Raw genomic sequence first — 15737 nt, forward strand, 5'->3', positions numbered from 1 at the left:
GATTGCATGAGAGATATACAAAGAAAGCACTTTTAAGACCAACGAGTGCTAATGTTTAAGCATGTTTTATTTTAAATGTCGAGACAGTGTGCGACAGCAATAAAAACGGCCAACACTATGCTAGGAATTATTAGGAAGGGAACTGAAAACAAATCAGCCAGTATCATAATGCCCCTGTATAAATCGATGGTGTGGCCTCATTTGAAGTATTGTGTACAATTTGGGTCACCACACCTCAAAAAAGATATTATAGCATTGGAAAAAGTGCAGAAAAGGGCAACTAGAATGATTAAAGGGTTGGAACACTTTCTCTATGAAGAAAGGTTAAAATGCTTGGGGCTCTTTAGCTTGGAGAAATGTTGATTGAGGGGTGACATGATAGAGATTTACAAGATTATGCATGGGATAGAGAAGGTAAAAAGGTAAAGGTAGTTCCCTGTGCAAGCACCAGTCATTTCCGACTCTGAGGTGATGTCGCATCACAATGTTTTCACGGCTTTTTATGGGGTGCTTTGCCATTGCTTTCCCCAGTCATCTATACTTTCCCCCAGCAAGCTGGGTACTCATTTTACCAGCCTCGGAAGGATGGAAGGCTGAGTCAACCTTGAACCAGCTACCTGAACCCAGCTTCCACCGGAATCAAACTCAGGTCATGAGCAGAGAGTTCGGACTGCAGTACTGCAGCTTTACCACTCTGCACCACGGGGCTGCTATAGAGAAGATAGAGAAAGAAGCACTTTTCTCCCTTTCTCACAATACAAGAACTCACAGGCACTCAATTAAATTTCTGAGCAGTCAGGTTAGAATGGATAAAAGGACGTACTTCTTCACCCAAAGGGTGATTAACACATGGAATACACTGCCACAGGAGTTGGTGGTGGCTACGAGCATAGCCAACTTCAAGAGGGGATTGGATAAACATATGGAGCAGAGGTCCATCAGTGGCTATTAGCCACAGTGTGCTGTTGGAACTCTCTGTACTTTTTGGGTTTGCCTGGACTATCCGTGTGAGGGCATACCTACCCATCTTTGAGCCAAAGAAAAAGTATCTTATACCCTGCCTAGATGTAGGTTATTATGGGAGTATGCTACAACATGAATTTTGCTGCAATACTGAATACAATACAAAGGAATAAAATGAATCTTTCTAAGATGTCTTTTTCATTTGATTGATGCTGACAAAAGCCTTCTTGGTGCCACCCATGTTATGAAAGTTCCCTGGAGAAGCCTATTGGAACATCTCTGTTCTTTCAATCAGATGCTTTGCCCTTCAGAACCTGTCTGAAAACATTATTTGTTTTGTTTTGAAGTTAGTGACAATGCTGTGATTTGCGGAAATGGCATAGTTGCCTATAATAATTATCCAGAGGAACTGTATATGCTGCTTTAGAGAAACACATTCTGCATCATATAGATACCTCAAAAATCAATCTCCAGTCACAAATTCTGCTGCAACACTGAATACAATACAAAGGAATAAAATGAAAATTGATTTTAAAAGCACCAAACTTATTTAGAATGCAAAGTAATTTTGGAGTGCATTACATCTCTTCAGTGAAGTAACTTCATTAAGCGGATCATTGCCTATCCTAGTGAGCAACTGCGTATGAATTTATAAATAAGACAGCTTCACATTATGACCAAGTACGACTATGACAAAGTGGCAGTTTCCCCCATATTTTCACAGGCTCATTACTTGACTGGAAAAAAATGCACTGTGTGTTAGAATTGGAATATGACTTCCTCTCTTGCAAAAGTCTTTAATTTTGAAGAGTGAGATGGCTCCCATCTGTTGACATTTCCCTGACACTTGTTAGTTCAGCATGGTTTTTTCCATCAATGCAAAAAAAAAAAAAGACTATTGAAGTTAGCTTGCATGAATTATGGGGTTTTGCTGACTATATTGAGCTGGAAAAGACCAGTCTTTTCTAGTTCATATTTTGGGGCAGATGAGGTTCAATATGGCCAAGTGCAAAGTAATGCACATTGGGGCCAAGAATCCCAGCTACAAATACAAGTTGATGGGGTGTGAACTGGCAGAGACTGATCAAGAGAGAGATCTTGGGGTCGAAGTAGATAACTCACTGAAAATGTCAAGACAGTGTGCGATTGCAATAAAAAAGGCCAATGCCATGCTGGGAATTATTAGGAAGGGAATTGAAAACAAATCAGCCAGTATCATAATGCCCCTGTATAAATCGATGGTGAGGTCTCATTAGGAATACTGTGTACAATTCTGGTCACTGCACCTCAAAAAGGATATTATAGCATTGGAAAAAGTCCAGAAAAGGGCAACTAGAATGATTAAAGGGTTGGAACACTTTCCCTATGAAGAAAGGTTAAAACGCTTGGGACTCTTTAGCTTGGAGAAACATCGACTGCGGGGTGACATGATAGAAGTTTACAAGATTATGCATGGGATGGAGAAAGTAGAGAAAGAAGTACTTTTCTCCCTTTCTCACAATACAAGAACTCGTGGGCATTCAATGAAATTGTTGAGCAGTCAGGTTAAAACGGATAAAAGGAAGTACTTCTTCACCCAAAGGGTGATTAACATGTGGAATTCACTGCCGCAGGAGGTGGTGGCGGCTACAAGCACAGCCAGCTTTAAGAGGGGATTGGATAAAAATATGGAGCAGAGGTCCATCAGTGGCTATTAGCCACAGTGTGTATATATATATATATATACACACACACACACACATATATTGGCCACTGTGTAACACAGAGCGTTGGACTGGATGGGCCATTGGCCTGATCCAACATGGCTTCTCTTATGTTCTTATGTAATTGGCACAGTAATTAAAAAGAGCCAAGGAGACGAAGAAAGCAACCTATTGTGTTTGACTACATGTTGTGCAAAGTTTGTAAAACCAAAGGTGACAATAATTTCATGCTAGAGAAATAGGTTACTAAGGATGCAGGCAGGGCTGGACCATCCATTAGGCAAATTAGGTGATTGCCTATGGCGCCAAATGTCCAGGGACCCAGAATTGGATTGTGGGCCCCCTCCCCCCATGCCTCTTGGAATCTCTGAGATGTGTGGCCAGCAGGGCTTTTCTCCTTCTTTTGCACTCCAGTGCCAAAGCAGGAAAAAGATAGCTTCCCAGCCCCTGCTCCTCTTGGATACTCTGAGAGGTGGGGCTTTCATCCTGCTTTTGCAGTCTGGGGTGTAAACGCAGGAAAAAGATCTCCCCCCCCCTCACAATGCCTCTCAGATTCTCCAAGAGGTGGGGGTTGGTGGGGCATCCCCTTCTCTGGGGTCAAGCTAGAGCAGCGACCCAATCTCTCCATTCTATCCTATGGGCCCATAGGATAGAATGGAGAGACTGAGCTGCGGATGCGATGTTAGAGAAGGGGTTTTAAACTTTAAACCCCTTTTCTGGTGTCATACCACAGTGGTGGTTCGATCTCTCCATTCTATCGTATGGGCCCATAAGATAGAATGGAGTCCATCTATGCTATGGGCCTGTGTATGTGTGTTGTGTGCACACGTGCATGTGGAAGTCATGTCAACCTCTGGTGACTGAACTCTACCGGGGGCTTGGAGGATATTCGGAGAGGTGGCAGAATAGAGCCTGCCCTCCCAACTTTGTTATTTCAAGGAGGTCTCCCTTCCAAATTCTTGCCAGAGTTGGCCCTGTTCAGCTTCCAAGATCTGACAAGATAAGGCTTGCCTTGGCTATCCAGGTCAGGGAGCAATTTCAAGTTTTGTGCTTTTCATTTTCCCCACAATACATCTGTTTTTGAAAATTGGTTATCAGTGTATGGAGGGGGCACAAGTAGCTAGCCTTGCCTAGGGTGTCAAATAGTCTAGGTCCAGCCAAGTACAAGTGAAGCTTGCAATTTTTGCTTATTGGCACCTTTAAAATTCCAACACATGATTAAATTTACACTGTTATTATTCAAGAGCAGTGCTATTTTCCCCTGCAACTGAAAAAAAGCCAGCCTAACTTACTGATGACTAATAGTTTACTACCACATCCTTAAAATTAATTAGAATTTTGTCACTGATACAAATAGTGGCCGAGCTGCCTCAGCATCTCTAGATGGCTTTCTATAATGTAATGCAGCCAAAGCAATCAGGCCTTCTTCTAATAAATACCACAAACATGTAAGTGGTAGAGACAAACACCAAGCAACCAGGCAATGTGCTTATGTCTCCACAAAATTCTTTGCTGTTATTATCATAAGCCCAATTACTAGAGGGAGATAAAATCAATAGTAATATAATTTGCTTAGGTCAGCTCAATACTAACAAAGCATGGCTACAAGCTTACAGGAAATAGATCAGGCTAAGAATACAAAATAATCTGGCTTTGATAGTGTTGATACTGCTAAATCCCGTGTATTTCTATGAACAGATCTTCTCTGAGGGGAAGATATACACAAGTTTCAGTCTTTACTCAGCCATGAAGCTCACTCGGTGGCCTTGAGCCACTTTCTCTATCTCTCAATCTAATTTACCACTGGGCCAGATTAGACATGTCGTTGTCTTTTTTGGCTGCCACGACTCAGGAAATATCTGGGGACTTTGGGGGTGGTGCCAGGGTCTAAGCTTTCAAGAGCCAATGCCCCTTTTTTCAGATGCTCTCGAAAGCTTACACTCTGCAAAATCTTTGTTGGTCTTTAAGGTGCTACTGAACTTGAACCTTGCTCCTATACTTCAGACCAACACAGCTACCCATCTGAAAGTATAATCACAGTTGGTGAAAGTTATACTGCACAAACAACCAGTTTTTAAAGAAGTGGGATGCTGTTCCAGGTGGTTCTGGATAAAAGACTTGACCACCAGAGCAGAGGTGTTGAACTCATTTGTTATGAGGGCCAGAACTGACATAAATGAGACCTTGCCAGGCCGGGCTATGTCCAGCTGGGTCATGTGTGTACCTATTTAAGATTAAGTAGCAGAGATATAAACTTTTTAAGGGGCACAGACAAACATGACTAAAGTTTTTTTACAAACTTAAAGTAAAACATGCTTAAAACATTAGCACTTGTTGGTCTTAAAGGTGCTTTCTTTTTATTTCTCCCATGGGATCCAGGGAACTGGGCAAAGGAAGCTCTGGCTCTTTCCTTCTTTCCCCAGGAAACCAGGAGGGGGAGGAGCCTCAGCCAATAGAAGGAAGAGAGGCTTGGCTCAGTAGCTCTGCTGTTTGATCCAGAGAGCCTGGCAAAGCAAGCTCTGCTTTCCCCTCCTTCCTCTCCAAGGGAGGAGCCTCAGCCAATGGAGAAAATAGAGGCTTTGCTCTGTAGCTTCTGTGCAATTGAGCAAGCCTGGCAAAGCAAGCTGTGATGCCGAAGTAAGCAAGAGAGAGTGAAAAGGAAACAGCCAAGACCCAGTTGCTCAGGGGCCTGATAGGAGGCCTCCGGGGGCCCGATTCAGCCCCAGGTCAAACATTTGATACCCCTGCACTAGAGTGACCTATTTCCAAACATACTTAATCCTGTTTGCACATGTTACACTGTTAGCAGGAAGTCAAGTATCTATATTGGGCTTATACAGCACACTGGGATTTAGCATTGGTACCTTTATATACACCAGCAAATATAAAATAAAAATTAAAAATAGTGATGTCCTTTCAGAGAGTAAGTCACTGTATGTAGGGAGAGAGAAGTGTTGCATTCTTTTGGTAGGATACATCAAACAAAGGTGAATCATAAGATTAATTCTCCAAAAGCAAAGCAATGTCTCTTCTTCTCCAACATGTATCTTTCATAAGGTAAACTTTAAGCCAACCACAGCATATATTCTTTTCTCTTTTTTTGCTTTTTGGCTCTATTACTATTAATATTTTTCTCAGTGAAAATGGCCTTTTGATTTGTCAAATTGCATTACAGGAGATGTCTTTATGGTGGAATGTTTCAAGCTGAACTGGCTTTACAACTTGAAACATAGCACCTAAGAAGAGATACAAAGGGGAATACTAAAGAACACTGACATTAATGCATTTTTAAATGTAATTTAAGCATTTTGAAATCTTATTTTTTCTATTGGAATGGATATGACAAAAGGCAAAAAAACTGTATGATTCATCTAAGACAGCTCATCCTCTGGAACATTGTAGTATTGTATTTTAATTAAGAACTCTATAAAGCCAATATACTTTTATAAAGTTTAGAAAAAATACACTCTAGATATGCTGGCATTCTGACTAGTAGTTAGATTCACAGAAATGCCTGCCTCTCTCAATCACTCACTCTTAAAAAAACTTTTTATGAGGGGTAAAAAGAAGGCACCAGAGATTTCTTTTCCCTAAATACAGGCAAGTATCATGCCAAGGAAAATACTGGATCTCAGTTGTATTCACTGGATCTAGGATCCAGTGTCTGCATTTTGTAATTTGTATTTTCCTGTATTGGGACCAATAACTTTATCTTAATGGCTCCGTACTATAGGACAGAACGTAGATATAGTTTTGTCATATGCCCAACATCCAAAACCTTGACATTCATGGTAGGGTTGCCAAGTCTACCTCAGGAAATATCTGCGGACTTTGGGGGTGGTGCCAGGAGACTTTCCCATTCCCTAAAAACAAATAGTAAAAATACAGCAGTGCAGTTCCCCTGAATACAGTCTCCTCTTTTTTGCATTCAAATGGTTTTGCAGCAGTTACACTCCCACTAATATGAAAGTGAACTCACACACACACAAAGCAGCCAAAATAAACAGTTTGCATGCCCACACTTTTGTGATCTCCCCAGGGCAATGGTATAGATAGCTTTACTCACTGGAGTTGCTGAATGTAACAATCTGCTGTATTTCAACCAATTCAAGGAGAGAAAGGTGTAGGGGGTGAAGTTTTCCTCTACTCTGCATACTCATGTTCTAGTTAACTTTTTACTATCCCTTTTACTAAGCAAACAGCTTCTGAAAGGAATGCAAAACAAACAGAGGGATTGGGCTCTCTCTCTCTCACACACACACACACACATAGCTCTTCCTGCTTGCCCCCCAACTTCAGTCTCACAGAGAGTTAAAGGCACACACACCTTCCGAAACAGAAGCAGTTGTAAGCTGCTGAACCTTCCTGAGATCTAAAGGCACATCGTGGTTGTTGGGGTGGGGCTTCCCCTACTGGCCAGCTGGGAAAATGGAAACTTAGCCCAGAGTTCTAACACTAACAGAAATGTTCCTGAGATTTTCTTCCTTTTATAGAAGAGCCTCTGGCAATGCTGAATTTTAAATACCTGGAACAGGGAAGGAAACTGACACTCTCAGCCCAGATTTCTCATACTTGGCAGAGATCTTTCCCCAAGAACCTGCCTTCTAATTAAGAAGTGTATCATATAGTACCTGTCAATTTGTGTAATCACAATCCTAGCACAGAGACTAGCTACACACTAAATGCAATATGCAGTTGACTGGTTAGTTTCAGATTATTGTCTCCCATCTTCCAATTCACATTTGCAGTAATTACCAAGGGCAAGTATATGTAGATGTCTTCGAAGAAACTATCAAGACTGTGAAGAGAGCTCTGAAATTTTACCTTGAGTCCCTGAGATTTGAGTTCTAAAACCAGAGTCTCAGGGTCAAAGTTTGGGACCTTGCAGTCCCATACAGAGAGGTATCAATTGGCTGTCCTAATACTGCTAAGCAAGGAAAAGGATAGAGAGGAATGAGGTTATATTTTTGTCCAGAGGCCTTTAATGAAAAGTTAGTGCTAGATTATACAATGCATTTCAGTAATTTCATTTCCATTGATTTTTATTCCTGTGTCAACTATTATGATCAAAGAAAAACAAGGAAGGGAAAGAAACTTAACCCAAAAACTGGAGTAAGAAACCTAAAAGGTTAATATGACGTTAAAGGTCCAAACATTAAAAACAAAGTGTAAAAAAATCATAAATCAACATACATGTATTTATTGTTGAAAGCTAAAACCATTTAAGGGCCCATCATAAGCCTCTATCCTTTGTAAAATCATAAAACCTCAATGGGAACCCACTCAACTTGACCTGACGCGTTTTGACCTAAATTGGTCTTCTTCAGAGGTCAGAAAGGTAAGCACACATATTGGCTCATAATACAGAACAGAATAAAACAACAGAACAATGCTGGACCACAAGGAAATTTAGTAAAGTGATAAAGGCTTAGAGACATTCTTGAGGCCTCTTGTTCTATAGCCTTATAGCATCCAGTGTTTTTTGTATGCCATGTGGTCCAGAATTGATCAAGTAAAGTCAGAGCCTATGTGCCAAGAGTTGTGTGCTCTTGATTTTTTTATTCTGTTCTGTATTATGAGCCAATATGTGTGCTTACCTTTCTGACCTCTGAAGAAGACCAATTCAGGTCGAAACGCGTCAGGTCAAGGTTTTATGATTTTACGTAGGATGGGTTCTTAAATGGTTTTAGCTTTCAACAATAAATACATGTATGTTGATTTATGATTTTTTTACACTTTGTTTTTAATGTTCGGCCCTTTAATTGCATATTAACCTTTTAGGTTTCTTATTCAACTATAATGATACCTGAGTGCATGCAATATTGAAGCTAATTCATTCTACTGAAATATGTTCTTTGGGAACTCATGGAAAATTGATTCAGTCCCAAAATGTAACATGTGTGCCTGATGGAAATGCTGCATATGTTGCTTTTTACAAGCACTGCCTTCTGTTCTAATAATATGCCCAGATTTTGCTTTACCTATTGCCATCTAATTGCCAAGTTTTGATACAATACATTCTGTTCTTCAAGTATGTGGAAATTTATTGTGATTTACCAAACACAAATGGTAAGTATTCATGAAACACATAGTAATGTCAGAATTGTGTCAGTGTGAAAATGGATAATTATCATGAATTAAAACAACATAGGCACAATTAATTACTTAAATCACATGACAAAAGGTAGGGTTGGATTTAGGATTGAAGAGCTAGCATGGTATAGTTGTTAAGAGTGCCAGTCTCTAATCTGGAAAACCTGGTTTGATTCCCTACTCCTCCACATGAAGTCTGCTGGGTAACCATGGGTCAGTCACTGGGCGTTTTCGCACTTACCTTTTACTGGCGCGACCACCCTCCTCACGCCGGCGGATCTGCAGGGATTTCGCACCAGAAGCGCCGGCGCAGCCAAAAGAGCCGGCAACTTCCGTCGCGGAGCCAGCTCAAGCGTTTTCCTGCTTCTTGGCGGTTCTCTCAGAACTCTATCAGCCCCACCTGCCTAACAAGGGCTGCGATCACACACACTAAATAATGCACTTTCAATACTGTGTGAACTGGCAAAATCCAGTTGGAAAGTGCACTGAAAGTGGATTGAAAGTGCATTATTTAGTGTGCATGATAGCAGTCAAAGTGCCTGTTGTGGGAGCAAGAAGGGAGGGTGATTGTAAAACTGCTTTGAGACCAACTCTTTTACTCTTATACTGTGAAAAACTTCATCTGTCTATTTCCACACATTGATCCTATGTTATTAATGGGACAGGACATTTTCCCTCAGGCTTCATTGGATCCTATGAACCACTAGTGAAAGATTATCACAGCAGCAGATACATGGCTTTTGCCAGCAGTCCCATAAGACCCTCCTGAAAAGGCAATAGTGGGGGTCAGGAAAATCTCATCAACAAAATACCATGAGGAACAGAGAGCTGCAGTGAAAAAGGGAAATTTTTGTAAAATTTTGCTTGTAGGGTTGCCAATTCCCAGTTGGGGGCAGGGGACCCCCTGGTTTGAAGGCCCTCCCCTCACTTCAGGGTTATCAGAAAGCGGGGGTGGGGGAGAGAGTGTGGAATGTCTCCATTATAACCTATGGAGACCGGTTCCTATAGGGTATAATGGAGAATCAATCCATGTGTATCTGGGTCTCTGGAGAACTGTTTTTTGAGGTAGAGGCACCAAATTTTCAGCACAGTATCTTGTGCCTCTCCTCAAATAAAACCCCAAGTTTTAAAAAAGATTGGATCAGGGCTTCCAGTTCTATAAGCTTCCAAAGAAGGTGCCCCCATTCTCCATGATTTCAATTAAGGGAAGGCATTTAAAAGGAGTGCAGTCCCTTTAAATGTGATGACGAGAACTCCCTTCAGAGTTCAGTTGTGTTGTCACAACCTTGCTCCTGGCTCCACCCCCAAGGTCTCCTGGCTCCACCCCCCAATTCACCAGATATTTCCTGAGTTGGACCTGGCAACCCTATTACTGTGCTCCTCCATCAGTGGAAGGAAGTAGTGGCAAATATGTTCAATTTCCCTTACTCGCTACAGCAACCTCATGGCATTTTGTCTTCAAGGCTCCATCAACCTTCAGTGTGGCTTTTTCTTTTCTTTTCTTTTCTTTTCTTTTCTTTTCTTTTCAATTTTCTAATTTTTCTGTTTTTAATAAATTGCATAACATAATATAAACAGCTAACAAAACTGTCAACAATTAACAAACATTGGAATAATTTCTAAATGCATTAGCAATGAACTTTAATAAACTCCTGAACAAGAGGAAGATCAGTTTAACACAATAACAAAATGAAGTGTATTCATCATTGGTAAGTGATATAAAATCAATTAGTGTAGCTTTTTCATGGGTCTTATGGGGAGGCTGGGGGAACATAGAGAAAAACTGGCATTTCATAGAACAACAAACCCATGAATTTGGTCAGCTCTTTGAAAGCTGCTGAAATTGACCAATCATCTTTTGCCATTTGATACTTTTATGTTCTTGCTCTACATCTTCAGGTTTCTCTCCCTCCCCCCAACCCCCCACTAAGAAGTAACAAAGTTCTAGTAAGCCAGTACTTTAGTGAAAGCTAATTTTATCATATGCGGTGGTTGGAGGACAAATGGGTACAGGAAATGGTTTCTTTTTCAAGTGAGAAAAGTTAGAATATCAATGAATTGTGAAATTATGAGAGCAGAATCTTACTTTAACACAACCTGCTGGACTTAACGGCCAGACTTAACGGCCACAATGGCCAGACTTAAACTTAGATTCCAATTTAATGACACTTTCTGAATGCAGCCTTACATTCGGTTATCATTATGAAGAACTGCACCTGCGGTTTTAAAAAAAAATCTGTTCACTGAAATGAGACATGACAATCAAAGTTTGGCCAGAAATCTGACTTGGATGCTTTCTATAAACATGGCAAAATGCATAAGAGATTAAGCCACACTAAAGCTCTGTATACAGTGATGTACTGCCAAGATTATATACATTTCCAAATAAAATGTTCTGCAGTAGCTTGAAATAAATTCTAGATGTCTGGCATGTTCTTGGGGCAAGGAAAAGGAATATAACACCTTGTTTTTCATTTTTAGGAAGGAATATTTTGTAATAACAACAAAAAAAAGAGGCAACAGTACTTTGGCAGACATATATATTGCAACAAATGTTATTTTTTTTTGTACCTGAGAAATACAGACAACATGTCAGTCAAATTACAACACACAATATAGTTTCTAAATGGAAGAACAAAATCCTTTAACTGGCTGGCAAGAGAATCCAATAAAGTGTGATTTGCCCTTTTTTCTCCCGATTTGCAGCCACATGCATGGATGAAAACATTTAGCAGATCACAGACCTTCAGAACATGGATGTTCTTGTGTAAGCACAAGTTGAAGGACTCTAGTTAAATGGGAAGCAGCTTCATCTGTTCTGAACTCTAGCATCCTCTGTCTTAATTTTAAAGGGTCAGTTCTGACATAGCATAGCGACATCCCCCAAATCAGAAGTAAAGGAGTTTCAACAAGAAACACATTCAACATTGGTTCATCTGCCATAAAATCCCAACATGTTGCAGAGGTTTCTAAAGATGGTTCTAGGATGAGCACTCAGTTGGGTTGAGCCATACCTCCACAAAGATTGAAAGAACATCCTAAACTACATCCCATATATTCCTATAATACTATGCTTCAAGGTATCGAAGCATAGTGATTAGGGTTGCCTACAGGTGGGGTCTGGAAATTTCCCAGAATTAGAACTGTTCTTCAGACTACATAGATCAGTTCCCCTCGAGAAAATGCCTACCTTGGAGGATAGATTCTATGGCATTACACCATGCAGAAGTCACTCCCTACCTCAAACCCTACCACCCTCAGGATCAACTCCCCCATATCTCCAGATATTTCCCAACCAAGCGCTCGCAACCCTAGAAGTGATAAAATTCCACTATGATTAATGTCCATATGGCAGAACTCCTAATAAGATTCACAAAACTAAAACTGTATACCTTCTCTATATAAATTCATTTCCTAAATATAAAATAAATACATTTATATGAACTATACTTTAAACAAAAAAATTAATTCAGAAATATTCTTATATCAGTTATGTACAAGTAATAGCACTGAACAATTCCTCCCCCCCCCCCGGGCGGGTGACAGCTATTTTAGAGAATTACAAAATGATTACAAAGAACAGTTTGCAATTTGTAAGATTTCCTCTAATCTTACATACTCTCCAGTGCAAGGATGTTGCTTTTCAAAGGCTTTTAAGTAGTAACCTCTCCCATCAACCCATGCCATATTTCTCTGAGGTTTAAAATCAGCAAAACACACAACAAAAGAGACTGCAGGAAGGGAAAATGCATTTAAAGATTTCAAAGTGTTCCTGAAGCAGCTTTGCAATATTTCTCAGGAAACATCATTTCTGTAGTACCCAGAATACTTCAAGAACTAAGCTTATTAAAATAAGATTCTGTTCAAGGATAACAAGAACTTCGACTTGGAACACTTCAAATTTAATAACATGCTCAACCAAATGCAAAATTCCATTTTGTGCTGGATCAGAATTTAATTGTTCCGCTTCATTATGTGATATAAATAATACATTCCACCAAGGATCCTACTTCTATTTGTTTCCTTAGAGTTTTTTTGGCATCATATGAAGATGTTTTTAAAGTAACAAAATTCCAAATGATAGTCATAACATTACTAAAACAAAATTACCTAGGTTTTCCTAATAGCTATTATTATTTCATAATATTTTCATTTAGAATGTTCATTTGTCTAAACACATAATGGGCCCACTGAAAACCTTTTGTGTGTGTTCATGCACTCACACGCACACACTCTCATGCACACACACACACACATCTCCTTTCTAGAATTTAAGCTGCCTTATATTCACTGGTAAGCATATGATTAGTAAAGTACCATCACATAAACAGCACCATAAAACCATTTTTAATCATCATTAACTAAGCAGATGCAAATTGGTGCAATTAGTGACATTTCTCAACATCCACCATCTTTTATTGTCATATATAATTGTACTTATGATTCCTACATTCTGCCTGATGCTCACAGTTCACATAAATATTTCTTCTTAGGAACATCATATCCATATAGGAAGATTATGACAAAGATCAGAGCACTTGGAATGGGTAGACAATCACATGGAAGGAAAGAGACATTTTTTGAATCAGGTTACATGGCACTAGGTTTTAGACCAGTTTTTACATTGATTTCCAAGTTGATTTCAGTGAGATAAAAAAAAATCACTTAAATTCAAGTGGATTGATATGTTTGTATATTGATCCATGTATAACTATTACATTTCAGCATCCAACAACATTTGATAAAATCAGCACTGTACCCTTTTATTTATATACTCTGTCCTACAGCAAAATTAGAATTATTTCTTTACTAATCAATATACAAAAACATGAAGCCAGCTGAATCTTAATTTCAGATAACTTAGTCTTACAGTGATGGCTCTGAACACTGCAAAGGGTAAGTCGTTCTTCATAACATACATTTCAAGTTATTCACTAGTTGTCCTACTTACCATTGTAGAGAAATTCACCACCGAGCCACTATGACTGCCAGCATTGCACTTAAAATTCAAATGTTGCTCCGGGTCCCAGCTCCCTGTGTCACGGGTCATTGACCTGTCTAAATTTGCAGATATTTTCTGGAAGGCAGTACAAGTTATCCCCACAAAGCTAGATGGTTTGATAACAAATGCCTCTAAAGCAATATTAAGAGAAACCTGTCAAAAGAAATAGGAGGGACTGGTAACACGGTTTGCATATTTTTAGAGATGTACAAAAATCCACATGATAAAGGTATACTCAGAACATTTTTCAGCATACAGCATTTATATATATATCGATATAATCATATCATTTTGAGAATAGTGATGTTGCCTGCAACTTCATTTTTAATAAGGGCCTAATTCCCTATAGAGAACAACCATAAGCTCAATTGTAATAATTTTATTTTGAACAATCAAATTAGTTTGTTTTAACAATATTTCTACAGGTAAATGAGGGAGCACACCTGCCTTTGAAAAGGATAAGGACTGTAGAGTCGGGTAGGTGGACAAAGTTCCTCTTCTACCCAAATCACAGTGGGGAAGGGGGATTGGGCTATCATGGGCTCCCCACATGTTCCCCAGAGAGTGCTGAGATCAGGAACCCAAAATCTTCTTGTTATCCCTGGGCCAAAGGAAGCCCACCTGAAATCTACCAGGGATAGGGCTTTCTCTGTAATGGCACCTTCCTGGTAGAACCAGCTGCCGGAGGAGGTGAGGGCCCTGCGGGACCTTGTTCAATTCTGCAGGGCCTGTAAGACAACCCTCTTCCGGCTGGCCTACAACTAACCAGCATAGAAAATTAAGTGTAGTTCTAATAGACTTCTGATGTTTTAATGCTTTTAATGTTTTAAATGTTTTTAACTGTGTAAAATGCCTAAAACTTAATATTGTTATGTTAGACTTCAGGTGTTGTGAGCCGCCCTGAGCCACCTTGGTGGGAAGGGCGGGATATAAATCATAAATAAACATAAACATGGCTGCAGCCACACAATGGTTTTTCATGTCCCTTCCACTGCAAATGTGCAAGTATTTGTAGACACAACAGAGCATCCATGTGGTATTTTTACCCACACTGTCCTTGCCCCAGCCCCCTGTAGCCATCATTTCCAGGGGTTTTTTTAGGTTTTTAGTTTTAAAAATAGGTAATTGACACAACACAATGTTTAATACTATAGCTATCCAGCCCTGACCTGGAAAGCCCAGGCTATCCCGATGTTGGCCCTGGCTAGTATTTGGATGGGTGACCTTCAAGAAATACCAGGGTCATGGTGCAGGGGCAGGCAATGGCAAGCCACCTCTGAACATCTCTTGCCTTGAAAACCCTATGGGGTCACCATGTCAGCTGTGACTTACAGCACTTTTCACAAGCATAAAGGGAAAGGTGTGCAAGCACCAGTCAATTCTGACTCTGGGTGATGTCGCATCACGACATTTTCACAGCAGACTTTTTAACGGGGTAGTTTGCCATTGCCTTCTCCAGTCATCTACATTTCCCCCCCAGCAAGCTAGGTACTCGTTTTACCAACCTCAGAAGGATGGAAGGCTGAGTCAACCTTGAGCCAACTGCCTGAACCCAGCTTCCGCCAGGATTGACTCAGGTCATGAGCAGAGCTTGGGCTGCTATAAGTTAATTACCTTTTTTAAAAGGAGAAGGCTGCAGGAACTGAAGCAACAAAAACGGCACTGATGTGGATACGCTGGCAAAAATACATGCCTTCCCTTCTGCACAGCATACAAGGCACTTTGACCATGATGTTTTCCCAAACTTTTTGCCAAACTAAGCTTGGGAAAAATCAGGGTAAGCCACAGAAAGTAGACAATTAGGGGATGTTGTGTGGATCCCCCTCCCAACAACTCCCCCCCTTTAATTTAGACACAAAGCCAGAATTAACACTCAAAGCAGAACCAGTTTAGGAGAAGAAAAATTTGGTCATGAAAGAGATCAGAAAGTTGCTTTATATTCAAAAGGTTGCATCCTGGAACCAGCAAATATTCCT

At 40.1% G+C, this 15737-nt stretch overlaps 1 protein-coding gene across 2 annotated transcripts in view; it reads right to left on the reverse strand.

Moving 5' to 3' along the window:
- The window catches only part of ADGRA1 (adhesion G protein-coupled receptor A1), a 538647-nt gene that overhangs the window by 254019 nt on the left and 268891 nt on the right, over positions 1-15737 (reverse strand). For both annotated transcript variants that reach the window (XM_060241372.1, XM_060241374.1), the window contains one exon: positions 13711-13914. In XM_060241372.1, coding sequence (XP_060097355.1) covers positions 13711-13914 — 204 coding nt within the window. The remainder of the gene's footprint in view (positions 1-13710; positions 13915-15737) is intronic.

This window comes from Heteronotia binoei, chromosome 6 (genome assembly GCF_032191835.1).
Source record: "Heteronotia binoei isolate CCM8104 ecotype False Entrance Well chromosome 6, APGP_CSIRO_Hbin_v1, whole genome shotgun sequence".
NCBI lineage: Eukaryota > Metazoa > Chordata > Lepidosauria > Squamata > Gekkonidae > Heteronotia > Heteronotia binoei.